The sequence below is a fragment of the Mycteria americana genome, chromosome 1, assembly GCF_035582795.1.
Source record: "Mycteria americana isolate JAX WOST 10 ecotype Jacksonville Zoo and Gardens chromosome 1, USCA_MyAme_1.0, whole genome shotgun sequence".
In the NCBI taxonomy this organism is placed as follows: Eukaryota; Metazoa; Chordata; class Aves; order Ciconiiformes; family Ciconiidae; genus Mycteria; species Mycteria americana.
In genome coordinates this window covers 206583367-206609938 of record NC_134365.1, presented here as the reverse complement: position 1 = coordinate 206609938, position 26572 = coordinate 206583367, and the positions used below count along the sequence as shown (strand labels likewise).

Below are 26572 nucleotides of genomic sequence, written 5' to 3'. Positions count from 1 at the left end.
GTTTCAGGTCAACAAATTGGAACTTACTTTTTGTTTCCACAAGAACTAAATAAAGAGCTTAATTTCACTTCTTCCAAAAAAACCCCCTTTTGTTCCAACAAGACCTTATATTTCAAGTGAAAATATTTATTTCATTCTTTTGGACTGAGCTGCTTTAAAGTCATCTGTAAAAACAGTTCTTCCTTTGAATGGCTGTTTGGTCAGACAGCTGGTAAAAGGCTTACAGCATACACTGAAAATGAAGACTGTTCGACCTCAGAATCATAAACACTACTTTCAGAGTTCTAATCAAGGAAATGTTTATGAATACTGAAAGTTTTTATCTGCATAAGTCATGAAAGTTTTTGTTGAAAATGTGTGTGTATCTATGAAGTACTCATAGTATATTAAAAACTTATATTTCATATTTTATCAGACACTTGTATGTATCTCTCTGGGATGCTGTTACCTCTTGTCCCCTCCCATCCTGAGTGAAATCTAGGGTAGTAATATTTAATTTCAATACCAGTTTGACCCCTTAGGATAAGATTTTTACTATTTTACTACTCTTTTACTATTTGAAGTAGAATGACTTTGTTTCTGTTTTGGAACCCTTTACTATTCCTCTGTTTCAACAATCAGCTCTCCAGAAAGGTAGATTGGACAGCCAAGGTATATGAGGTTTGAACTCTTGGAAGTTGCATGCTGAAGCTACTAGAAAACCTTCTGGGAATAGGAGACACGGGATTCTTCCTTCACACCCAAGGCATCTAGGCAGAGAGGTTCAATTTTCATTCACTGATAACAGGCAGAAAGTCTGCTCTTAGAAAGCCAAGGAACTCAAGTCCTCTCAGTTTTCACTGAGTTAAAGAACTGTGAGGGCCAGCCTATAAATCAGTCTGACTGCAACAGTAGATGATATGCACATAAAATCTGAGAAGTAGAGGCTGACAGTGAATCCCAAAATAGGCATGCAGACACAGCCAGCTACACACAGGGTAACAGACAGAGGAGGGCAGTACCTTTACAGGCAGCTGCATAAACACAGACAGCACAAATAGCCCTATCCTATTTTGGTGGTTCACTGCTCAAGGAAAACACCCTTCACAAGTCTCACTGATTTTTGGTCTCTCCACTGTCTTGCTTCCAAACCTTCAGTCTGCAGCATGCAGCTCTCAGACTCTCATCCTCTCTCTGGCTGGTACTGCTAGAAGTTTGCTAGTGGATTCTCTTCCCCCACATAGAGAACACACTTGCACACAAAAATAACTAAAAATAGAGCTTAAGAGGAGGATAGGACAGTTTCTGGTGATTGGGTACAAGGTTGGCCAAAGTGTACTGACCAGCAGCCTCCCTATGTGCGACCTTGCCTTTTATACCTCTCTATCTGTTTTCCCATTCTTGTTCATCTCCCATCCGCCTTTCCCTACCTTTGGTCCTTACCCTAAATATCCCATAATAAATATTGTACAATCCCAGAATTGTCATGTTCAGTCCCCAAATTCAGCCACCTGGGCACTCCGTAAGAAGTCCTATACCCCTTTAAGTAGTAATCCTGCTTAGTTTGCATGGCATTTCAGAGATTTTTTCTGATAGATTGCCTAAGCAGATTTTGAAGCAGGGAGATTTTGCAGCAGGGACAATAGCTTAATGGTTTGTCTTTTATGGTCTTAGGAGTAGCTGATTCAGATGGATTAGGTTGGCTACGTTCCCCACCTTGTCGTTGTTCCTCTCATCGCTCGCTCTCTATTTGAACAGCTGTTATCTAGGTGTCTGTACAGTGCGAAATACTTCAGATTTAGTATTCTAATATTAAAGCACAAAAATCCATTAAAATATTGTGTTTTAAATCCCCCCATTCCATTATTTTAATTCAAAGTTCAGAATGCTATGAAGAATCCACCTTATTCTGAAGAGTTAGTGTTTTTCTGTTGCTTTTCTTGGCTTCTCCTCTTCAGCTGTCATGAATATCGAAACAAAAATACAACTGCAGCCTAACATTATTTGCTAAGAAACTGAGCCTTAATTGGCCCCCACAGCTCTCATCATGTTGCAGCATGATTTCAGAATTTATCAGCCAGGATATATCTTTCAAGACCTTTTATCTAAGTGATAACTGCTTGGTAAAAATTGGAAATTTGCAAGTACTACTATAAAAATGTAGATGTTTTCTTGTCTCTTATGTAAGAGGCAAATTTGAAGCTCTGGTAGATCCAACTGTCATATCATGTCCCTTTTTAGTCACTGTTTCAGTTAGGTTGTATTAATTAAGTAGTGGCCACTATAGAGTAGTAGAGATTTATAAAGACACACCATCCAAACAGGATGCCACATGGAATGTCAGATGAAAGTATCAGACTTGCACAGGTCATAGGAGTTGTCCACTGAAATAAGATCTAGCTTCCAAGGCTGCTAAAGCAGAAGCTGAAGCATGTGTTCATGCATGGGTACCTGAGATGGAAAGATTCCTTAAGTTTTCTTTTTTGTTATGTGCACCAGTTCAAGACTTTACTTTCCAGAGGTACTGAAACCACTATTTCTTGTGGTTAAATGGTTCTTTTGCTGCAGAATACAGTGGGTTTTCACACTACATCTGAAAAATTTGCAGTTTTAAATGGAAATATTTTTTGGTTGTCAATGATAGAGGTTTATCTCAAATTTTGGGAAAACAGTTTGCTTTATGCATGAAAAACAGTTTTTAAAAAGCAGCATTAGAAAAGGAAAGATATCGTGACTTGCATTCTGTTTGGTTTCAGTGTGAGCTGCTAAAGCTTAATCCCAATGAATTTTAGATGCTCTGTGAAACTGAGGCATCCACAAGTTATGGACTTTTCTATAAACATCAGCCTTAAATGTTTTGAAATGTAATCCATTTCAACAGAATTCAACTCCTGTTAATTAAACTCTCAGAATTCTAAGCATGTTTTGTGAGAATGGCTATTCTTTTTTAATTACTAAATACCTTGTAAGCAGAAGTTTCAGCAGCATCCTTTATCATACCACTAACCAGTTGTTCAGCTCTCTGATTGTAGAATATTGATTGAGAAGGTGATCACTCATAAAACAATTTCTATAAATGTTGCATAAAAAAGACGAAAAAAAAAAGGTCAATGTGTCTATGCACTTTCTGAGAAATTACCTTATTTTAAAGAAAAATATCTTTTTTCCTAACCTTGGTTTAAATTTAAAAGAACTAGATTTAGTATTCTGTATTTCTTCTATGGATGCAAGTTAGTATTTATATACTCCGTAAGTTACAAGAAACTGTACCATGTATTATATGAGATTTAAAGCTGTAGTTGATATACTTTATTTAATCTAATAAAATAATCAGCATTCATTGATTTTTCTCTTTAAGCTACAAGATACATTTCCACAATACAGGAAGAAATCTGAAAAGATACAATGATAAGATATTAATAAACTGTATGCATTTAAATTCTTAAAATTTAAAGTGTAGATTGATCAGTTTCTAATAATTTATTTTTCATTGTATTCTTTCCTTTATCATGGACAAAGCTGTCTGCAAAAGAGAAAGCAGAATAAAATGGATAGTCTTGTCTGACAAAAGCTCAAGCAAAAAAAGATTAATTATAGTACAAGTAGTAGAAAAGGATGTTATTTGCATATGAAAATGAGTCTCCTTATGTTATGCTGTCAAAGATTTTGGTAATTTTAAATTCCAGCCATTAGTAAATGAGAAGGCTGCAACACATGGTAATACACCAATTTGCAGGTACATTCCATCATTCCACCAAAGCAGGTACATCCAGCTTTCCTTTATTCTGGACAACTCGGTTGCAGTAACTTGCTCTTCTGATTACCACTATATTGACAGAAATATTGTGTCTACTAATAATTAACAATCTATTCAAAATCTTTTATTGTTTAATTTTTAATTTTTATTTCATAGTCATTCATGCATACATAGAAATAAATTTCTTAGAGTAATAAGGCAGCTTTGCAACTAAAAAGTAACTAGATGTGATCATGGTTCTGTTTTGAAATGTAGATGTTTTGGTGGGAACTGGCTTGGTGAAATATTTCACAAAATATTTCACCTCTTGATTTGAGATTTTAATTCTTCAAGATCAATGGTAACATGATATAACTATTCCTTAAATAGCATTTGCAGATATATATTAAAAAGTAAGCCCATTTTCTAATAGAAACACATTCCCGTTCCACAAGCGAGCATAATCCTTAATTAGCAGCCTTTTGGGCATTTCTTTGGGGGAAGGCAGAAATGTAGCTGCATGTTGACCTATCTTTCTCTCTTTGAATGAGATTCCATTAGCTGAATTTGAAATGATAACATAGTTTCATATTGTACTCCTGTACAAATATAAAAAAATATTTAAGTTTTCAGAGCTGTTAAAGTTTCAGAGCTTTCATCTCAAATTTAGTTTGTGAAGGAAAAGCTTCGCGAAAGTAATTTTTTACTAAATCCTTGTTCATCTGTTGCATGTGCAGTAGTTTTACTCTTGGGAATTCACATTCAAATAAAGCAATCAGTGCAGCATGCAGGTTCACTCAGCAACTCTGTTGTCATGACTGTCTTTTAAAACTGGAGTAAATACAGAGGCATTCTGGTTTGGAGTTTTGGAGGTTTTTTTGGTCTTAGTAGAGTTCTTCTTGGTGTGGTCTTTGTCTTTAAATGTTCAGCAAGGTACATAATTGAGGAAAAAAAACCCAAAACCTTGAGTCAAAGGAGAAGAGTTCTTAAGAGTGATAGGAAGCTTAGATCCCCATTTTAGGCATGTAAGTGATGCTTAAAGTTAGGAAGGGTAAATACCCTCCTGCCCTATAGTATGTTTTCAGTGTATTCAACTGAATACTATAAATAGCAACTTAATTAGAATGTGTGCCCTTAAATGGAGGAGAATGCGTAAGAGCACATTTGCAGGCAGTGATATTTTTATATTGTTAATTCCACATAGTCACTCTGAACTAAGAGAGTTATGATCCAATGAGGAATCTGTTCTCTACATCTGAGCTCGAGTTTCAAGATTCCCATCAGGTTTGTACTGTTGTACGGTGCTGTATATGCTTTTCCTTATACATACCATATATTTTCTTATAGGTTCTCTATAATTACCATTTTCAGTGTGATTTCTGATATTGCATGATCCCACATAATAAATTTAAACTGAGATTATCTACGTATCAGGCAAAATGCAGTAAATAATTTAGAACTAGTTGTTCATTATTCAGATAGGTAGATTATCAAGCTGGAAAAAAGATTTATTCAGTCATGTATTCATGTATTTTATTCTTATCAGACTGAGAAAGTCAAAATTGATGGTTTGAATATATCAAGAGAAGAATCCATCAAATAAAAACACAATAAGATATTACTAGAATAATAAAAATAAAATTGTGTTGCTTATTAGCTGCAAATTTGTTAAAAATGTGTCACCCATGATATCACGATACTATAGAAATGCAAAATTCTTAATGAACTTATTAAAGGTCAAAGGGAGTTGTTATTTCTTCGTATTCTGTACTTTTGAGGCCACATGTGAAGCACTTGTCCAGTTTTTGGCTGTTCAGTCAAAAAAAATATTGCATACATTGCATACATATCTGAGAGTTAGGTTAAGCCTTAATGGTTCCTAGTAGAGGAGAGTTCTGTGACACAGGCATGGCTGAGAGATTTTCTCTGAATTTTGACAGCCTCAAGAGAGGGTGTTAACACAAAATAAATGACTGGTAAACAGTAAAAAAAGAAAAAAAGGAAAAAAGAGAGAGACTGATGACTGCAGTCCATGGGGTCATTGTTTCATAAGAGGAACAAGGACTGTGAGGGAGAAGCTTAATGGAAAATCTGTATCTCATGGGATGTTGACCAGAGAAAACAAATCATAGCAAAGTAAGCAGTTCTCTGTTGGCTCTCCTTATTGTAACATAGCCTTTAAGCTGGTACTATAAAAGAAGTTACTGCAGTGCATCCCATCGTTACTAGTGCGTAATATATTGAGTATTCTGTACCCCTGTTTAGTCACACCAGCACCATCACAATATACGTTTCGCATCCCTACTTCAGAGCTCTGCAAAGGAATTGTGTCTGATGTAGTCCTGACTTTGTCCAAGGATTATGGTATGCAGTCTTGTGTGTTATCTGCAAATTAATGTTATGTGCCACTGTTTTCCCTGCCATGCACCTTCTTACCAGTGGAGGTGGAAGTAGGACCGTCATCTCTTTCAGAAGGAGAGGACACTGAAGTTTCTTTGAATGTTTGTCCCCTTTGCTCTCCACATTTTGTAGTTTCTGGTTCTACCAAGGAATAGTTCCAGCTCTTATACTTCCTTACCCAGTTATGCTCTATGTAACTGCAAATGCAATCTAGCAGCTAGTAACTGATGTATTTAGTTGTGGAGAAAGAAGAAACTAGAAGGCATGAAGCATAAGAGTATTGTCTAACTGGATCCTGTGTTTAGTGATCATATAGGAAATATCTGAAAGTAGATATTTTTAGCATACATCAATCATGAACTTGTCGGTATGATGTTACAGTTCTTACGCAGCATCATCATTCTGGTATCCTTATTAAATGTAGGAAACAGCAATTTGTGGAAAGTTAAGTTCCTGTTTTGATAAAAATAAATTAATACAGTAACTGGAAAGAGATCACATTTGCTAATGCTTCCCTCAGCTATGCCTTACTGCACGTCTGCTTCTGGCACATTGTTGGTTAGCATGTTGATGCTACTGGACTCAGAATTTTTATGCTTTAACACTGTTCTATTGTGTTAGTATTCAGACTTCCTGAACAAACAGGGTGTTTCTGAGGCATGTCAAAGTGAAATAAAGGAATAATAGTATTTTATTTAAAGCACTAACCAGCAGTTTTGGTTTGCATACTCTAAAATTAAAACAAAACAAAACAAAACAACACCAACCCCCCCCCCTTATTTTAAAACAAAAATAAGACTCCAAATTAAATTCCTGTGTGATTTACCATTTGAAAGATAGCATGTGCCAACACCTTATCATATACCTGAAATACTGCAGTATTCACATGTTCATTTAATAAAGGGTAACTAGCTCAAGAGTAATAGCTCAAGGATTTCACATACAAAAAATATTCCCACAAGGGAGCAAATTGCTGTATGCCAGTTGCTCCTGAGAAGCTATGCATTACACCCTCTGTGCTCAGTGCCAGAAAAAATACCTCTCTTTCATTTCTTTGCAGTGAAACACAATTACTCCTGCTGGCATTTACCACTGAATGTCAACACTTAGGAGCACACCTATGGAACAGTTGCTGCACTGTGAGGAAAATAGGACTCTAGCATAACTGCTTGATTGACCTTTGCTTAATCTAAACTCTGCTTAACTGAATACTCACTCCCCTAGCAGTGCTTCTCACCATCGTTTGCTCTCAGGCTTATCAAAGTCCTGCATTTTTTTTTTCCATACTAACTTTGAATCCCTGTAAAACTAGTGAAAAAATAGAATTGTATTCTATGGTTTCTGGCTATGCATATTCATATAACACTGAATACAATTCTCTATCTAGGCACAGAAATGAAATCACTTCTGTAGTGATTTATATGATTTTCTCTTTCAATAAAAGTTCTCTTCTGGGACCATACCAAGGGAAAAACATGGTAGAAAAGAATACATTTGGAATGAATTAAAACAAGTGAAGGAGAAGTACTTCATTCATTGTAGAGGAGTTCTGTGATCCTAAAGTTGTATAAATGATAATGTGAAAATCTGGCAGCCTCTTTATTCCTTCCACTGTTCAATATAAGGTGCTTAGTTTGCTTTGGGATTATAGAAGATAAGGAAGGCTTCTCTCTGAAAATGGAATAGATGCTTCTTGGATGTTAAGATACATGAAAAAATATTATTTGAACCACCTGAGACTGCACTTAGATTTTTATTTTTGTAAAAAAACAACAAAAAAATTCCTTTTATTATACCAAACAGAACCTCACATTAATTGAAGTGGTGAAATATCCTGCTAGGAATTGCTTTGCAAGCATTTGGGGTATTGCTGATAAATTTTGATGTTATATTTGTAATCATCATATGCTAAATTAATCTATCATGGACAGTTCACACTTAAATTTCTAGTTTCATTGTAATAAGAAAGATTCAGGAAATACTGAAATAATGAAATATTGAAATATTGAAATAAACAGTTACAAAGAAGAGTGTATGATGGATTTTTTATTTTATTTTGTAATATAAATCTTTCCAGGGTTAGGATATTGGGACTTGTAGACCACATTATTGGTATAATTGAAATTATTGATATAATGTGAATTTATTTTTGAAAATAAGTTATGTACCATTTCAGCTTTCATATGTGTTTTCCCAGATGTTATAGCTGCCATATCTAACCAAAGATGTCTCATTAATTCATACACTGAAAGCTGCTTTTAGTGAGTTTAGATCTTGACTATTAGCTGTTCTGAAGAAGAAAAACAAATCCTGAATTGCAGCAAACGTGTTAAAGACCGTGTTATGGCAGGCAGGAGTGAGGGGGCAGTTGGGAGAGCATGGGTATTGGCCTGAACCACAGAGACAAGTAGCTAGATTTTACACCATCTTGGAGCCGATGGGAGTCTTGCCACTGTAATCCAGCTGGCAAGTGAAACACATGGATTAATTTGGCCTACCTGGCAGGAAGGCAAAGTTTTCTACTGAGTTGGTGATGGAAGAAGGCCCATCAGACTGAAATGCTACAGGGCCATCCAGGATTCATGAGAAGTCAAACAACTTTGCATCACTTTGACAAATGAAGTCAATGTATGTTTTTATTGGAGTTGGGATAGGAGAGGAAAATGAAGATATTAGAGCTAATCTGTTACAGGATTTCTCCTTTTCAAGAAACATCACTTCAGTCTTTCTACAGCTTAGCTTAAAGTTCCTTCCCTTCAAGACCTGATCTCTTCCAAGCATTATGGCGGTGGCAGTGGATGTACTAGTGACAAATGATCCATTTAAGAGAGTGGTGGTGTCTTTTGAGACTGTAGCACTTCACTAACATGCTGCCACGTGGTCATATAAGACAAAAAGGAGAATAAGCATAGGGATATTTTTTACACTTCTGTTGTAAAATACATTTCATTATCATTTTATTGCATTTAAATCTTAAATTATTTATTAAACAGCTGTGAATGAGCTATGTCTTCATCTTTATGTAGGGCAGTACAAGCAATTACAAACTTTGCTTTTGTGATCTAATGAAAGTTTGTGTTGTTTTGTATTTCCTAGTGCTACTTAATTATATGAGTTCAGAATTAATATCACCCATACTGGTCTTTTAATTGGGTGGAATATAAGCATCTATGTTCCTGACAGGGTTTCTCTTTAGCAGTTACATTAGAAGTTTATTTGATGACAGCAATAGAATGATTATATTAAATACAAGTTGAAATGATTGTGTCTACTTTTATTACACAAAACAATTTACAAAATCTGTCCTAACCAGAATGAAGAGTTACTGCTATATGATAAAAGAGATTGTTATATAAAGTCATTAAAAGAATCATGCAGACAAGAGTCATTAACTGTGTACATTTAGCTAATGAAAATGGAAAGCAAAAATCTCCTAACTGGTTCATAATCATTTGGGTTGAGGATTCATAGTCAGTGATGTGACAGATAAAAAGATCACCAATTAAATGTTTATTTGAACATGGTGAAAACATTATGGAGCTGTGTCTGACACACTGACAAAATAAAATAAAATTCACTGAGTGATATTTACTTGTATTTTGGATGATTTTGTCACTTCCAAGATACTTCCATGGAATTATTCATCTGTCAGCAGTTCAAAGAATACAGTAAAGTACTCTTTAAACAAGATACGGATGCCTGGCAGATGCATTGTGTAATGAGAGTGTAGCTTCCAAGATTTTTTTATTCAGTGACTAGAGTAATTTCATAATCTTCTAGTAGTTGGTATTTAGAAAGGAGCGTCATTTGTCTTCCTCTGTTTAGTGATAGCAGGTGGAATTTTAGTCTCTGATTATTTTCTGGCTTAGTATTAAACATTAATCTTTCTGTGCAGAAGCATAAGGCTTGCAACTACTTATAGAGTAGGTTATACAGTAACTTAACATTTATACTACAGTACTGTAGTCAGGACTGTGACTATACCATGTAAACAAATTGTACCAAAGATGTACAGTATAAAAGTTTCAAAACACAGGATTTTGAGTGTGGACTGTTGCATACCCACTCAGGTACCTAAATAATTAGTCTGAAGATGACAAATTCTTTAGTCTGAGATAGTTAGTGTTTTGAGGATCACACTCAGATTTCATTACTTAAGACACATAGTTTATCAAGTTGTAAGGTGCAATATGTGTCTCTTTTCTCACGTTGGCACATAATGCATTGCGTTGATGGGAAATGCCAAGCTTGCTGCTCCTAGTAACAGGCTTCATAGCTGCATGTAAGACAGGGTGAAAGAAGTAGGTTAGGGCATGTGTTCTGTAAGGATAATTGAGGCCGGTTATTCCCCCCACCTCTATTAGTTTCATTTATTACCAAATATAACAGAGGCCAGTTTTTATCTTATCAGAAATTCATGTCTCAAATTAATACACTAAAAATGGCAGCATCAACATAATACTGAGAGATACTTTCAAAAAACTTGTTGGTAAGTACTTATAAAAACTGCAGATTGAAAATCAAGTGTTTCTTGAATTTAATATGCAGTTTACACAAAAGAATGATCTTAAAGCATACTTGAAAGGAATGCAGTTACTTGACTGAACTTAGTAAAGCAAAGACAGTAATGACAACCATTTTGATGGAAAACATAAACTCTCCTGTTAGTAAAGGTGAAATAGGGTTTCAACAGAATGTTAGAAACTTGATAAAAGTTTCATTGTACAAAGTGAGCTGCACTGTACAAAGAATGGAACAGAAGTTTATTTAGAATGGATGAGTCACATTACACATAAACTGCTAGTTTTCTTTATACTTTTAAATGGTGCTAATTTTCTGTTTACCAGTTTGAAATAATTGAAATTAATATTAATCTTTGAGGTTACAATATATTTACACAAACGTTTTTCATTAATCATAATAATTGACAAACCCACATTAACTCAAAATGTTGAAAAATCAGGCAATAACTTCAGGATTCTTTGTTTTCCTTTGTTTTTCCTTTTTTAGAATTGGGTAGAAAAAGCAGAGAAACAGAAACTACTGTCAGACACCCTTGACCTTTCAGAGCTATTTCATCCAGACACATTTCTCAATGCCTTACGCCAGGAGACTGCAAGGTGAGGGAAAAATAATCTGCCTATTTATGTGTGCTAATGTGCCATTGTTTGCTATGTGTGAAGATGATTATTTCATTTTCAGGACACAGATCCAACAAATTATGTCAATTGCTGTCATTAGTCATCTCATTTTTATTACTTGCACTGAAGTAGAATAGCTGTGAGTTACTTGTTTTAATGCTGATTATTTTTTTTATATATAAAATAAATTGGGTTTTTGTATTTTTAAAATACATTGGTTTTGGTTTTGTATTTCATTTCCTGTTGTTACATGTCTCTAAGATTTACTGTATATATGTTTCCCTTGCAGAGTAATGAGCTGTTCAGTGGACAGCCTTAAATTTACAGCATCATGGAAAGGGCGAATACAGGAAGGCAAACTCCAAGTTAAGGTATTTTACTAGGATGTTTTACTAGAATTTTACGAGGATGTTTTATTAACATAGTGCAAATCATCTGTCCATAAACTTTCTGGAAAACTGAGCTATAAATACGTTGGTGTACCTGAGATACAAAGGCTGGTTAATGGTATACAGCTACAAAAATGGTAGTGCAAAAATTCCACAGAAACGGGAGAAGGAAAGCAGTTATATTTTTACCCCTCCCTAGTCACAGTGCTTATTTAAAATTTAAAATTTTAAATTTAAACTTATTCTTGCTCCATTCTCTTCAACCACCTGTTAGATAAAAATTGAAGCTGCAATTCCATTAGTTAGTATCTAACTGTTGTCCAGAAAGTAGTTGTCCAGAAAGACTTGTGGCATGTAGCAAGAGGAAATACGCTTGTAAATCTGTAAGTCTAAGGCCATGTGTTAGCATTTGTCGAATCACTGAAAAGAGACTTCTAAGGAAGTAAACAAACCAAAGTAAACTACTAGCTTTTGATATGATAAAGGCCCAACAATTTTTTTAATGGACACTTAGAGCTACAGCCAGCAGCCATAAAGTCACTCCTGATTGCTTAGACAGCAAAGTAAAGATGAATCCTCAAATGGTTTAGTTAGGCTTCTTAACATTTCAGGTGGCACTGCCACTTTGGCTGAATCGAGATCTCTTTGCACCTGTTTTATACTTAATTTTGTAGGGAATTCACAAAATAAGTTTTCTGTGCTACGTCTTCCAACAGGTATGTTGGTCCCCTGATAATATGCACAGCTCAAAGTGCTATGTTCAGCACAGAGCACGGCACTTAAAACTGCATTCTCACAGAAACACGGGTGAATAATGCAGGGCACTCACCACGCCACTATCTACCAATGTGCAGCTAAAGCAAAGAGATTGCTAGACTAGGAGAGAGAAAGCAAGTGGCAGGGCACCTTCTCTAGTCTGATAATGCAGGCAGACACAAGGCTGTGGGGGATATTAGGGTTCTGGGTTGGCTGCTGACACTGTCTAAAATTATTAATACAGAATGTGTAAGAATTCATATTCCTAAAATATTAATAGATTGTAAGGCCAGAAAAGATAACTGTAATCATCGAATCTGACCTTTATACAATACAGTCTTTTGAACTTTGTTGAATTAATTCCTGTTGGAACTAGAGAATATAATTTAGAAAATTATTCAATCTTGGTATTTAAATAAGAGTTATAGTTGGCTACTTCACTTAATGAGAAGCAGGTGCGAGTCTAGAACCTGGACATAAAGAAACCAAGGGACTTCTGGGGCATTTTGGTTCACTGGGATAAACCTAGGATATGATAAACCTCAGAGCCTGCAAATCACATGTTCTGAGGTTTCAGATTCAGCCAACACTTCTAAGTCCGTAGCAGTGAGCCAAAATAGAGTTTCACACCTCAGACCATTCATTCTAGTAGGCTAACTATCAGCTGCAGATCCTAGAAGCCTGGACTTCTTCAAAACCATCCTACCATCTTTGAAAAATGTCAGAAGTCAATGTCCAATACCTGAACTCCATGCATGAATAATATTATCTAAGTATTTTCGTATGCTAAAAAATATTACAATATTTTACAGTTGCTAGATTGAAATAACAGCTTGGAAACTAAAGAATTAAAGGGTAATTAGAGGAAAGAGTTTTATAACAACACTCCAGTTAGGTGTATTGAAGCTTATAATTCTTTGCTATGTGCAAATTTATGTGGTAGATTTTTGGTAATATTTGTTAGAATACACTGTTAGCAGTCACTGTTATATGTAGGCAAAAAGGTTTACATATATTCTCTATTGCTTTACAAGAATGAGTCTTATGTTCCAAGAGGAATCAAAAATAAAAATAGAATTTTGTTTAAGAGCAAATTCTCTGCCACAGGAATAGTAGAAGCAGTTAGGTGAGTGGTTATTTTTAACAAAAGGTAAGAATCCTGTCAAGTTTACTCACCTGATTTGAATATTATCCTGTCCTCGGTATAAGCAATATTCAGTGAATATATATTAGTAAGTATTCACCAGTATCTTCTCTGCTCCTTTGAATCTTTGATGTACAGAAAGGCTTTGGAACCCTTTGCCATGCTGAATATTTAGATTCCTTTCCATGAGTCCTTCCTGTACTCATGGAGAACTGGGGAGAAACTTTCACATTAGTAAAGCCAAATACCACATGGACTGTAACTAGGGCATAAAAATGTCAGTGATTCAGAAAAATCATCCTCTAAAATGTATCTTGTTTGATAAGGATCCTCTGGATTGCACATTAGGCTTGGTTCACATGAGCAATATGAATTTTAATACTGGTAAAGTTAACATCGTATCTGCAGTTTCAAGAATTCAGGCTAACCTTATAGAATGGGGAGCTATTTTGAGTGGGGACTCAAAAAAAAATTCAGTCGGCAGAATGGATAAGTCCTTAAACACATGCTGTGGTGAGGTAGCTGGGCCCTGTTTTATCCCACCTGACTTTAGATACCTAATCGGAAATTGGAGTTCACCAATCTCATTTTGTCAGTGAAGAAAGACATGCACCACTTCAGATCTTAAATGAGTTAAGCAACTTTCAGGAGATACCTATCTTTCTCCACTGACAGGAGAAAACCTACAATTGCTATGGTCCTAACATAGTAGTTTTGGTCAACTGCCTGAAGGTAAAAGTTTTTTTTTTTTTTAAAACCTGTCACATTTTGGACGTTTAAATAAACAGGTATCATGGAGACATAGGGTTCAGGAAAGAGTTATTTAAAGATTTTTCAGACTTTATGCAAGTATCTGTTAAGTGTGTACAATGCTGTTATGAAGAACACCAGTTATCTACTTGATTAAAGATGGTATCATCATTGTATAAAAGCACCAGTGCTGATAAGATGATCTCTTTTATAGAAAGTGTAATACATGAACGGAAAATCTTACATAGGAGTGAAATAGAAGAAAACAAAGTGTAATCACAACAGGATGTTGTAAAAACAAGGCAGAAAGTGTTAGCAAAAAAATAACGTCTACTTTTGCTGGCTTAGGCTACACATGATCCAGTTAAATACACCAAATCCTCAGTGAACTGGGCCACTACAAGTTTGACATTGTGTATCTCAGCCTTATACTTAACTGTTACTTCCTCATTGGATATCCATTTGCAGATAAGGCTACTAAGATATTTTTCCCATTTAGAAATTCAGTTCATGACCAAAAGGAGATGTTTCCATTTCAGTTGTGTGCAGAATAAGATAACTGAAATAAATGTAAAACGTTTCTTGGCATCCTATTGTGCATGCATCTATGAATGTATTTAGTTAGCAGTATATATGCATAGACATACTTTTGTGTCTGCACAAATACCTTTTTTTTGTTCCCTTTGGAAATTTTCTTTTCATTATGATCTGTTGTGTTTCAGTTTAGAACCTGCCTGATCATACAGCTCTCTGTCAATAAGATAAACTCATATATACCCAATCCTGCTGTTTTCCTCCCCCTTGGTGACTTTCAGATCTTCAGATTATATTATCGAATGTCATGAACCTTCATTCATTTCTCTTTGCTAAGACACTCTCTTCTTACGTAAGATCGATCTTCAAACTATCAGAAAGTTTGTGATAAAATAATTGGTAGAATTGATGAATATGATTTATTTTTGTTAGAAGATTTGATTTGTTGATACTGCATGTTCCTTCTTCACATGATTCAGACTGCAGGTTTAAAATTGGATCTCTCTCATCCCCTATAAGAACCAGATCATGGTATAGGCTATTCTGAGGTTTATCAGTATCAATTTATACTAATGGTGCTATTTCACTTTGTGTGACTATTTCCACCAAAAGACTTTATTCTATACTCACAATGGGTGGGGGACTCTGTTTTGGGATATGGGAGAGTCATGCGCAAGTCCCTGAATCAATGGATATTTAATTATTCTAATAGAATATCTTTGTTGAAGGATTGGAACAATTAGGAATGGAGATGAACATTGAATTTAAACCTAAGATTCACACATACTTTGTATAACTTTTGTAGTCACACTGTCAGTTAGTGACTGTTTTGAAGACATGCTCTTTGAGATTTTTTTTCTTGCCTTTAATTTTAAGTTTTTGATGGCTTAGAATTTGTTCTAATAAGGAAAAGAAGGTGGAAATCTCATTATGATCTGTATGATGACAAAGCTTTTTCAGCCTTCCTGCACTTTTAAAAAATGGCATCATGCTTCAGCAATTGTAGACATTTGGAATGATTTTTGTGTGCCAAACATTTCAAATAATATACCCTGTGATCATCTGTAAGTCAGAAGTATGAAGTGCTAGAGCTGTCGGTGTAACTACAAAGTAGGCAGAGGAACACTCAATCAGGCCAAGAATACACCTGAATCTGGCCGGATTATCAAATCTGATGTTAAATTATCAGTGTTAACTCAGGTGATGGTTTAGACGCATGATGTGGAGTAGATCTCTGCTAGTAGGATACGATGAGTATTTGATTTAGAATCAATCTGTATAAAATTGCACTTTAATATCACTTCGGATGGCTTTAACAAAAGATACTGAAAATTATGGCTATTGCAATATAATCACACATTGATATGCAAATATATCTCTTCTGTTTGCTTTGTGCACTGATTGTGCTGTTGTGCAAAAGAAGATAGTCATTCCTTTTGGCATTCCATTTTCGGTTATTGTAGAAAAGAATGAAAGAATGGAAGAAACATGGTAAGAGACTTTTTGGGTAGTAAGTGCTATGAGCTTGGGTAGAGCTTAATATAAATAGTGAAAAACAAAAATTTATATTCAAATACATAATATCAGCATTAATATCAAAACTATGTTCTTAGCAATTGACAGAAATACTATTATAAGGCATCCTGAGAAGTCTTTTTACAGTATACCTCCATCCTGAAAAATCAAGCAGTTAATGATGAAGGCCTGTAGAAGTAATGAAGTGAAAATATGACTTCCTGAAGTCTGCTGTAGTTTGTATCATTTCATGGGAAATTAAGGCATTAAATAGTAAGGAAAAATTAATTGCAGAGAATTTGAAATTTTGGAAACAGAGATGCTTTGGACCATGGTATCAAGCACACTTTCTATGAATGTATTTTAAAGAAACATAATCTGTAATGTGTAACAATAGCTTTTTTGAAACTAAACTAGTACCAATAGTTGCAAAATGCCAAATACTTTGTAAGGATTAAAATTTTTAAAATTATGGTCAACACCAGGCATTACTCTGAGCTGAGTTGCAAAATTACTATGCATGCAATAATAGTATGCATGCAAAAATACTGTGCATGCATACTGTGAAATCCATGTCCTTCATAGTAGTTGTAATTTCTCTACACCGTTTATCATAGAAATGAGAACATGGCTATGGGAGTACTCAGCCAAACAGTATCTGAAAGTACATTGTTCCCGTGTTTTATGTTTTTCAGTGTCTTTTAATATTGAATCAAAGTAGAAATTGTGGTCTTCATCTTCAGAGGAGTTTCTATGATTGGTTGAAGTTTTCCAGGAGATCAAATGATGTTGTTTTACATAGCTATAATGTCAAAGGAACTGCCAATATCAAAAGAAGAAATGTGTGTGCAGTAGAAAGAGATTTTTCAATAGGTGACCCACTTCTACAGAAACTTCTTTTAGAGATGTTCAAGATGGCCAGACCTTTGAACACCCTAACAATAAATTTTAAAACCTCTTCATCAGATCAGTCTTCCCTCAATAACTTTGCCAAACTCACATATTTATCAAACTAAACTCCATGAAAAAATTCCCTGCAGAATGCAGGAAGGGCAGAAAGAAGAACATGTGAGATGACTCTTTCTAATATTTGTGTGATAGGGATAAATAAGAGCTTTGAAAGCATTCAATCAGAAGTGTAGTGAGATAAAGTGTAATCTGGGACCTATGCATATAATAAAGTGAGCCCTTAAGTATCAATGTTAACAACAGAGAGCAGTAGGAAGGAGTCTGTGGGAAAGCCTCAGTATAATCATTAGTAAGACTTTGTTCCTTTTGTGCCTTTTATGATCTTTTTCTTCATATTCTTGTTCTTGCAAGACAGAAGAAGTGGCACTGGAGTGTATATAGGCTATCATGAAAGACTATTGACACCCGAACTTCTCTTTTACTAGATGAAGCCAGCTTTTTCCAAAATCTCTCTGTGTTGAGAGGTTTTGAGTTTGAAAAGAAACAGTACAAAATATCAAATGTTAATACTGTACCTTAAAAGCAACAGACCTGAAAATCTTAGGGAAGATTCAAAAGAAAGATCACAATAAACTTGGCAGGAGAAGGGAGAGGAGTGTCACACTTTCATAACAAAGAAAAGACCTTAAGCTTTTGACAAGAGGTTGAAGGAGAAAAAAAGTTTTTGCAGTTCCAAATAGAAAGACTGAAAAATTTAATTCATTTCACTGAGGCCTTGTTATAATAATTTGTGGAAGTTAAAGTTGGAGCAAAAGTCATACTACTCTGAGCTTTCCATTGGGAGTTGTTTTGGTTTGGGTTATCCACATTTTTGCAGGCTCTACTGTGAGTCCTAGTCTGTATGGAGCACAGATTGCTTGAAAGAATGTGGCCACTTCTCTGGTCACTGTCTGTCCAAGGTGAAACACAGCTTTTTTCTATAACTTTTTAAAATGCAATCTTTTATAACCTTTTTTTCACGTTAAGATATGTGTATATGCATCTTGCACATTGTAAGGAAGAGTATTCAGCTCAGAGTTAGAACAGAAATATGACTTTAAAGAAGCAAATTTTTGAAGACTGCAATGCCTGTCTACATCAAAATAATAATTAGTTATTAAAAATGCAAAATGTAATCTTAGCTAGTATACAATTAGTAGAGTATTAACAAAAAAACCCCAACACTTGGGAGGAAAGCATTGCTTTTAAAGCATGACAGTAACCCCCATTGTGTTACTGTATAATTGCAACTTTTCTTGTCAAATAAATAATTTTAGAATACTGTAATTACCTAAGCAAATTATTTTTGTTAATGATACCGATCTTCATTGTAACATCATACTTTAAGCACTTTTTAAAATTTAGTACACTTTTTAAAGTTTCTTGCAAGAGAAAATTATTAGAAAATTATACTTTTCTCCATTTCGGTTATGTGGTCACTCATCCAGTTTCCAACAGCATGGTATTTCCTAGTTCCAACATTGCTTTATGAACCTTGTATTTAGTGAAAACCTACCTCAGTATTATGTATTTAATTCAGGGCTTTAGTATGATAGTATAACAGACAGATGATTTACAGATTGTAGCTTCTGTTAGACATCTGCTCCAGCTTAAGCTTTAGCCTTTCGAAAAGCTGCATGAAAGTTATTACTGAGTTAAGTTTTATTATTGCTAAAATTGAAGTTCTCACTTCAGCAGGCCAAACTGACTATTGTTATTATTTATACTGGCAAACTGTTATTATTTGTACTGGGAAAATAGAATGATCAACAGATATTGAAAATTTTATTTGGAAGAAATCCAGAATAGATATCATTGTCATTAATTTATGCAGGACTTCAATGAAGGAAAAAAGAGAATGTTTAGTTCAGAGGCTGAAAGTACTTAGTAATTAAAAGAAAGCACTTAAAACATGTTACATGTAAAGCATTGCATGGTTACTTATAGAAGCATATGGGATTCTTATTTAATTTTCCCAAACAATAGTTTATTTTAGAAATCTTGAGTTACGTTAAATAAAATTTTCTCTCATATTATTTCAATATATTTTGTTTGCCTCTGCAGAAGCTGTGTAATCGCGCATTCCATTCTTTGAAAGCTGCGCTCAGACTTCCAAGCAGGAAGTCATGCTTATTTCAGTGATTGTTCTTTTCTTCTTGACATTGTAATGATTGTGTACTTGGCTGTTGCTATCATATTCCATTAATCTAATGCCAGGCAGCTGCAGTTTCATAAATGATGACATTTACAGGTATTTTTCTCTAACATTTCAAAGAATGTGAATCCAAATCAGAGGAAGTTCGCACTGAAGCGTGGTCCAGATCTTGCTTTTAAATCGTGTTTCCTATTCTCACACAGAACATTACAATAATTAGTTTCCTGTTATTTAAAAATTTCGTCACAGTAAAAAGGATCATCATTTATTAAAGCGCAGTGTAATCATTACTGACATTTCAAGTCTGTTATATATGTTTGAATATTTTATATTTCCATGGCAGATCAGTGGCTTACAACTGGAAGGTTGCAGTTTTGATGGAAATCGACTTTCAGAAAATCTGCATGATTCTCCCAGTGTGTCATCTGTTCTCCCTTGTTACATAGCCTGGATTCCACAGGTACTAAATTATTAAAAGCCCTAAACTTTCAAGACCCGTAATTTGTTTTCTTTTCTGTATAGTAGCTTTTCAGTATGATGTTGCTGACCTGTTTTTCCCCTCATTTCAAAATAAAAATCCCTGTCTTTAATAGGAAAAGCACTTACTTCTTTTATATGAAGCAAGAACTTCTTATCATTTTGTCAATATTTTTTAGCTTCTTTTGTTTAGATTAAGACAGGGGCTTTATTTCAGTCATACCTTTTTTTCCTTGTCTTTTAAAAAACATTAACATATTTTCAAAAGTGTATTTAGTGAAGGTATACATGAGTTTGGGAGTTCATTCCTAGAGTATATTTTCTTTGCATTTTAAACATTAAATTAAAATGCAGCAGCAATAAAAAGATAGAGAACATGATGTGATCTGTAAGCAAAGAAAGCCTTTCCCCTACTTAACACTAATTTAAAAAATGCCAATGCTTGCAGAACTATGTAAGATGAAAGTGAAGTAATCCAAACAGTAAACATTGTTACTGCTTCTGCTCTCCAATTATAATAGGGATCTCTGATAAATAAAGCAAAAAGTTACATAGAACTTATTCAAGGATGTGTAGGAATTACACATTCATAAACTTACAGTCGTATAACTAAAAGAAAGCTTATTGTAGAATTCATCTCATCTAAATTTAGCTGTCTAAAAGTTAATTGCCTGGTATGACTTAGTTGCCTTAGCTCTTTCTTTGGTCTCAGTAAAAGATAGGCATCTCAGGAAGTCCATCCCATCATAAGGTAACTGGGATAAATCTCTGTCTAGATGTGACTCTAAAGACAGCCTAGACTGCTAACTCTGGGACAGACAGGTGAGAATAATCCCACATACAGATCTAAAAGAAAATACATTAAGACTTTTGCACCAAAAATCAAGTGTAAATGTACAAAGTGAGAAATAGGGGTGGATGCAGGTTTTTTCCACTTCTTTATCACAATAAATAAAATTAGCAGTTTATAAAAAATGAAAGCTAATGTCACCTTTTATCCTGTCCTGTAGACATTAACTCATCAAGCAAATTAATTTATTAACTGGAGGAGTTTGTTATTTAGCAACCTAGAGAACTCTGCAGAGTTCTCTCTTGAGAAAGCTAGGTTTGGTTAGAAGAATATTAAAGAAAAAAGTTCACTGGAGCCAAGTAGTTGAAATTTCAGTTAGAAATGAGTTTATTAATTATAATAAATTATGGCAATGATGAGATTTGTGGCATATTGTGACAGGTATTGTGCAAGGAGCTCCATTGCTAACACACTACTGTATCCCAACTTTTTTTTTTTTCTCATTGCTATTTCCAGCACTGGAAGTATAGCATTGTATTATAGTGCAGCATTAGAAGTATAATGGTCAAGATTTAGACTTTGAACACACAAGTAAATACTAGCCACCATCTGCACTACTGCTCCCAGCTTTGATGGGAAAGAAAATACTGAAACTTAAAAAAAAACCCAACCCAGTACAAAACCTATTACAAAGTTGACCAGTGAAAGATTTTTCAGTTCTTTAGTAGTTTACAAGGTTTGTTTTGTTCAGAGAAATAAACAGATTTCTAATTTACGTGAAAGGTGTGTTTTGTTCAGAGAAATAAACAGATTTCTAATTTACTTGAAAGGTGGTGCATGGGATAAATACAGAATTGCCAGACATCTTAATATATAGACTCAGTGGTGGGTGGGGGAAAATGGTAATATGCATGGTTTTACATGGTAACACCAAATGTTTCACTGAAAATGAGGATTGTAAGTAACCCTCTCTTTGTTCTGAAAAACATTCATCTTGTGTTAGAGAGAAAACAGATTGTTAAGTGTTTTTCTGAATAGCAGTCTATATTCCTTAAAGTTCAAAGATAAGATCCAGAAGTCATATGTGACATCATCAGAGAGCTTTATCTATAAAACGTAGAAGTGAGAGAGTTAATAATAATCAGTGAATTAAACTTCTTCCAATCTACTTCATATTTGAGATGAATAGCAGGTGAAGTCTTTGTGTTGGAAAAAAATATAATACTTTTAAAACATGGGCCAAAACGTGTCAACTGCCCAGATTTTAAATGTAAACTATCTCTAAGGAGAGCATTTCTGAATTGCTCTGCCTTTAAGTTGTTTTGCTATGGGCTTCCCTGCAAAAATTGACCACAATCACTGTGCTCAGAAACCAAGGCAGCATCAGGTCATTATGCACTTCCCCATATCTCATTATCCTCTCCTTAGGAGAAGAGTGCATGAAGTAGAACATATTATCTTAGGATTCTTAGGTTTTGAATTTGTTTTCTTTTCCCCATAAATATCTCTTATGAAATCTAGTGAGCAAAAATCTGTATATCTATAATGCAATGCTTTGAGGTCATTTTCAACCGAACTAAAATAAAGTGAACTCTCTGGGGAAAAAAAAAAACCAAACCAGTAGCTTACAGGATTTCTCTCAGAGAACCCCCTCAAAACGCTGCAATGCTCAAAATTGAGTATTTTGAGCTACTAACATGATGCTTATTCTCATTAAACTGTGAAGGTCTTTCCAGTTTTAATTCACTGACAGATCCCAAGCTGTGAAGAGTGTCGCTAAGGGGGAGGGAACCATGTGTGAGGCAGTCTAGACAAAGAGAATTTTTGGACTGTGTGTAAGCCAAGGGCATAAGGATTTGTGGTTCAAAAAGGCTTTCACAGAATGGTTTTAACCCTCAAATAATATGATTCCTTAAAACATCAGTGGGATTGAGAAAGGCGCGAGAACAGCTATTTTGACCCAAAAAGGTGTAAAAGGAGTTTTTTGAAGACAAACTGGCCAACTTTTGGCCTCCCAGCTTTGGCAAAACTTAAATTCTCTGATTAACATTTTACTCTCAGACTGGCCAGCATTTTGTCTTCTTCAGTAGTGTTAACCAAGGGATAGATGTGGTAAGTATAATCCTTCTGAGAACAGCTGAGTTCTTTTGACAAACTTCTGATTATTAAGTTATTCTATACAACTCTTACAGTGCACAGACCTTCTGTAAGGATTTAAACACTGATGTTCAAAAGACATGGGAAGTTCGTTTTCAAAAGAAACAACAAAATTCTTCAGACATGGCTTACACTTGACATGCAAGGCGAAGTGCTTGAAACAGTTATTGTTTGCATGTTTCCTTTTTCCTGTTTTTAGGTATTTTCTAATATTGGAGCTCCACTAACTCACATTTGATGTGATTTGCATTAAAAAGGCCCTCGTTTTTGTTTCAAATTCCTTTCTGACAAGTCTGCTGCTTTGTTATTTGATTTTTGAAAATCTTCTGACATTTTCCTGTTGACAGGAAGGGAGATTTTGAGTGTGACGGAAAACATGCTTAATATATATCAATTGAATCAAACTCTGAATTATTTACACTAACTAAATACATTATGGGTTGAAACCCAAATTACATGCTGTAGGAAGTCTAGACTGAGTCTTTGAGCTCAGTTCTGTAGTCACGCATAGGGACAATGCCCTGCGCAGAGCCCTAGGAGGAAACTACGTCCAAGGCGCACACGGTTTGTAGTACAGAAAGTGGAGAGGAGCTGTTACTGTTCTCAGAGTAGAGCGTTGCTTGCTCATCAGGATACAGACTGAGAGGTAAAGCCATGGCTCCAACCAAGGTCCTTCCCTAAGTAGTGTTTACAGTATAATTGTAATCTTTGTAACAGTAGTACTACTAATGCTGTGCAGTAGGAAAGTACATGTATAGGAGAATACAAACTATAAATTAATTCAGCCGGAAGTTCAAAGCATTAAGTTCAAATCTGAATGTTTAAAGTTAACTTGATAATTTCCTATTTAGGCACTTAATGGAAATGGCCTGTTTTCCAGAAGTGCCAAAGAACCCAGAAGTGCGACCGTGATCAGTGTTAGTATGAAAGGCATTAAAAAAAATTCAAAAAGTCATCAAATCTGCTTTTTTTTTAATTAATAATGTAACTTTTTATATATGCTTGCATGTCTTGAAGTGCTAGAAGTATATGGAAAGGACTAGGGAATTTAGGCTGTTTGTTTGTTTGAAGTCCTGGCCTAACTAAATTGTGGCTAATACTTCTGGGTTCCTCTTAATATCCTGCATTAAGTGGGGGCCCTGTGAGGCTCTACGGTAAGGTATAGTAGCTCTCTCTGTATCAGAGAACAATTTTTACATTTGGATTCACTGATGTTAGAAATCATTGTTTAAATCCATAAAGTAGCCTGGAAAGTGCGGGGTAAGATTTTTTTTGGTGCATTTCCTGAAGTGTCCCACTTGCAAGTGTCCCAGACGCCCGTCACAACTGGAGCTGCATTGCGGGAGCAGCAGCAGGGTTACGCCGCAGGGCGGGAGGAGGCGAGGCGGCAGGGCTTGCTGAGGGCGCTGGCTGCCCCTGGCTGCCCCAGCGCTCCAGCCTGCCCGGGTGAGCAGCTCCCTGCAGCGCAGCGCTGGTGCTCCTGAGGGGCCTTCTCCCCGCTGCGAACTGTTCAACACTTCCCTTGCCCCTGGCTTGCAGAAGCTTTTGACCTCTAATTTTTGGGGTTTTTAGCTGAATGAAGATTTTGATGGGTAGTTCACAGGATCACCCCTACTACATACTTTCTTGTGTTTTCAGTTTAACAAACTGGAGAGAAAAAGTGGAGGCTTAGTTATGGAGCAGTCTAGTGAATTTTCTGAAATCTTTGCTTTGTTAGTAATCCTTCTCCTTTGTAGCCTGGACCAAGAGTTGCCTGTCCAAGGCTGCAGTGTCTAAACTGTATCTTAGGATCCAGCTTTAGATACCGTATCATTGGAGATTATTCCTTTCTCATGTTTTGTTGTCTGTTTAAGTGATAACTGAGTGCTTGTTTGTTGACAGGATGCATATGGTCCATATTCACCAGAGGAATGCATATCTTTACCAGTCTACACTAGTGTGGAGAGAGACCGTGTGGTGACAAATATTGATGTACCTTGTGGAGGAAACCAAGACCAGTGGATTCAATGTGGTGCTGCTTTATTTTTAAAAAATCAGTAATCTGAAACTGCATTAAATTAACTCATGAAGTTAAGAATCATTTAAACATCTCAGTTGTTTCTTATTAAAAAAAATCTTTAGATTAATTGCTTACACATTTATAAAGCAATGGTTTATAAATTCCCCTGGGTTTATTTTTAAGATATATAAAATTAATTCTACTTGAATAGAACTTCATTGTATCTTTGTGGAATATTGTAAAAGTTAACATGGCACTATTCAGCAAACTGTTAATTTAGGTTGTTTCTCTAGATTGTAATGTGCTGTATTTCTTTCTCAGACTTGCTGAAATCTCTTATGTTTTGCCCATAAATATTGAATATAAATTCAAAGTCAGCATTTTTTCTTTGATCAGTTTTTGTCATTATCTTTTTTCAACTGTTATGCCTCCATTATTTAATAAAATAAATTGATAAAAGTTACCTGTTGTAATTGAAATCGAATGTTTTACTTGAATACAAAAATCAGGATAAATGTTTCAGTCTGTTTTAATGATGTTTTACTTGTAGTCATATTTCTTGTATTGGTAGTAAATAATAGGAGCTTCATAAACTTCATGTGGAGTTACAAATCCAGTTAGACTACCATCATGGTTGTTATCTAGAAGTTACTGAAAAAAAAATTTTATGAAAATGTACTAAATTCTAGTAAGAATGTGGAATATTGCCCACATAAATGCCCAAGATAGGCAATCAATTCCTTAGACAAACAAAAGAGGTTTTCACCCCGTTGTTAAGTGATTAACAGAGGGGTGTAATTACGCTTTTGGTCTGTGATGTGAGAGACCCCTGGAACCTTGTTCTTAGTGCAGGGTACTCAAGTTTGATTTCACTGATTCATGATGTATCATGTTGCGATGCTGCCATAGCTTTGATGTGCAGTTAGACAAAATCCCAAAAGAAGCAGGAAACACAAAATCCAGCAGGAAGGAGCATTACTGAAGAATGATGAAGTCTCAACATAAGAATTGAAAGTGTCTGATTTTTAACAGCAATTACAGAGTCACCTCATGAAGATATTTTTAAAAGCCAAAAGCTTTCTTGGTTTGCTTAGAAAACAAAATAGATGTCTTGGCTCTGATATCTCTGATAGATTTTATATTTATTTTAAAGTAGTATTTAAATTAAGACTATATTTCACTTGGTATTTTTCATTGGTGGTTTGAGGGAGGGAGAAGGAAAGCAGAGAAAAGATTGGCCACATCTCCAGGTTAGCTTCCTGAAGAAAGGCTTTTTCTCTGTTCTACTCTATTGTTCATCCCTTATACTTGGTCTTTTGTCTTCTATTTGGAAAGTTTCCCATTTTAGTTCTTCTTCTACTAAAAAGATGTCCTAAAATAATTTGATACAAGTGCACATACATTTTTTAAATTGAATCCTATCTAAAAGCAGAATAGATTTACTTGATACTTTTCAGATAATTGTCTCACTTTCCGTTATACATTTAACTCTGATTCACTGAAGAATAAAAATGTAGCAAATCTGGAAAATAGTTGTCTGTGAAGAAAATTTTGGAAGAAAATAACAAAGTTTCCAACAGAACAGAAAGCACTCGCATAAATGCGTGTACAAGCTCTGTGGGGATTTAGAGGGTGACTTGTCCAGAGAAAGTATTCAGTCATACTAGGCTTTCTTGGTAAAACATCGCTGGGAGAGGAAACA

At 35.1% G+C, this 26572-nt stretch overlaps 1 protein-coding gene across 4 annotated transcripts in view; it reads left to right on the top strand.

Moving 5' to 3' along the window:
• Positions 1–25327, top strand: part of DYNC2H1 (dynein cytoplasmic 2 heavy chain 1) — a 186797-nt gene extending 161470 nt beyond the window's left edge. For all 4 annotated transcript variants that reach the window (XM_075491022.1, XM_075491021.1, XM_075491020.1 and 1 more), the window contains 4 exons: positions 11126–11235; positions 11546–11627; positions 19791–19907; positions 24753–25327. In XM_075491022.1, coding sequence (XP_075347137.1) covers positions 11126–11235; positions 11546–11627; positions 19791–19907; positions 24753–24911 — 468 coding nt within the window. In that variant the 3' untranslated portion in view covers positions 24912–25327. The remainder of the gene's footprint in view (positions 1–11125; positions 11236–11545; positions 11628–19790; positions 19908–24752) is intronic.
• Positions 25328–26572: the final 1245 nt, after the last annotated feature.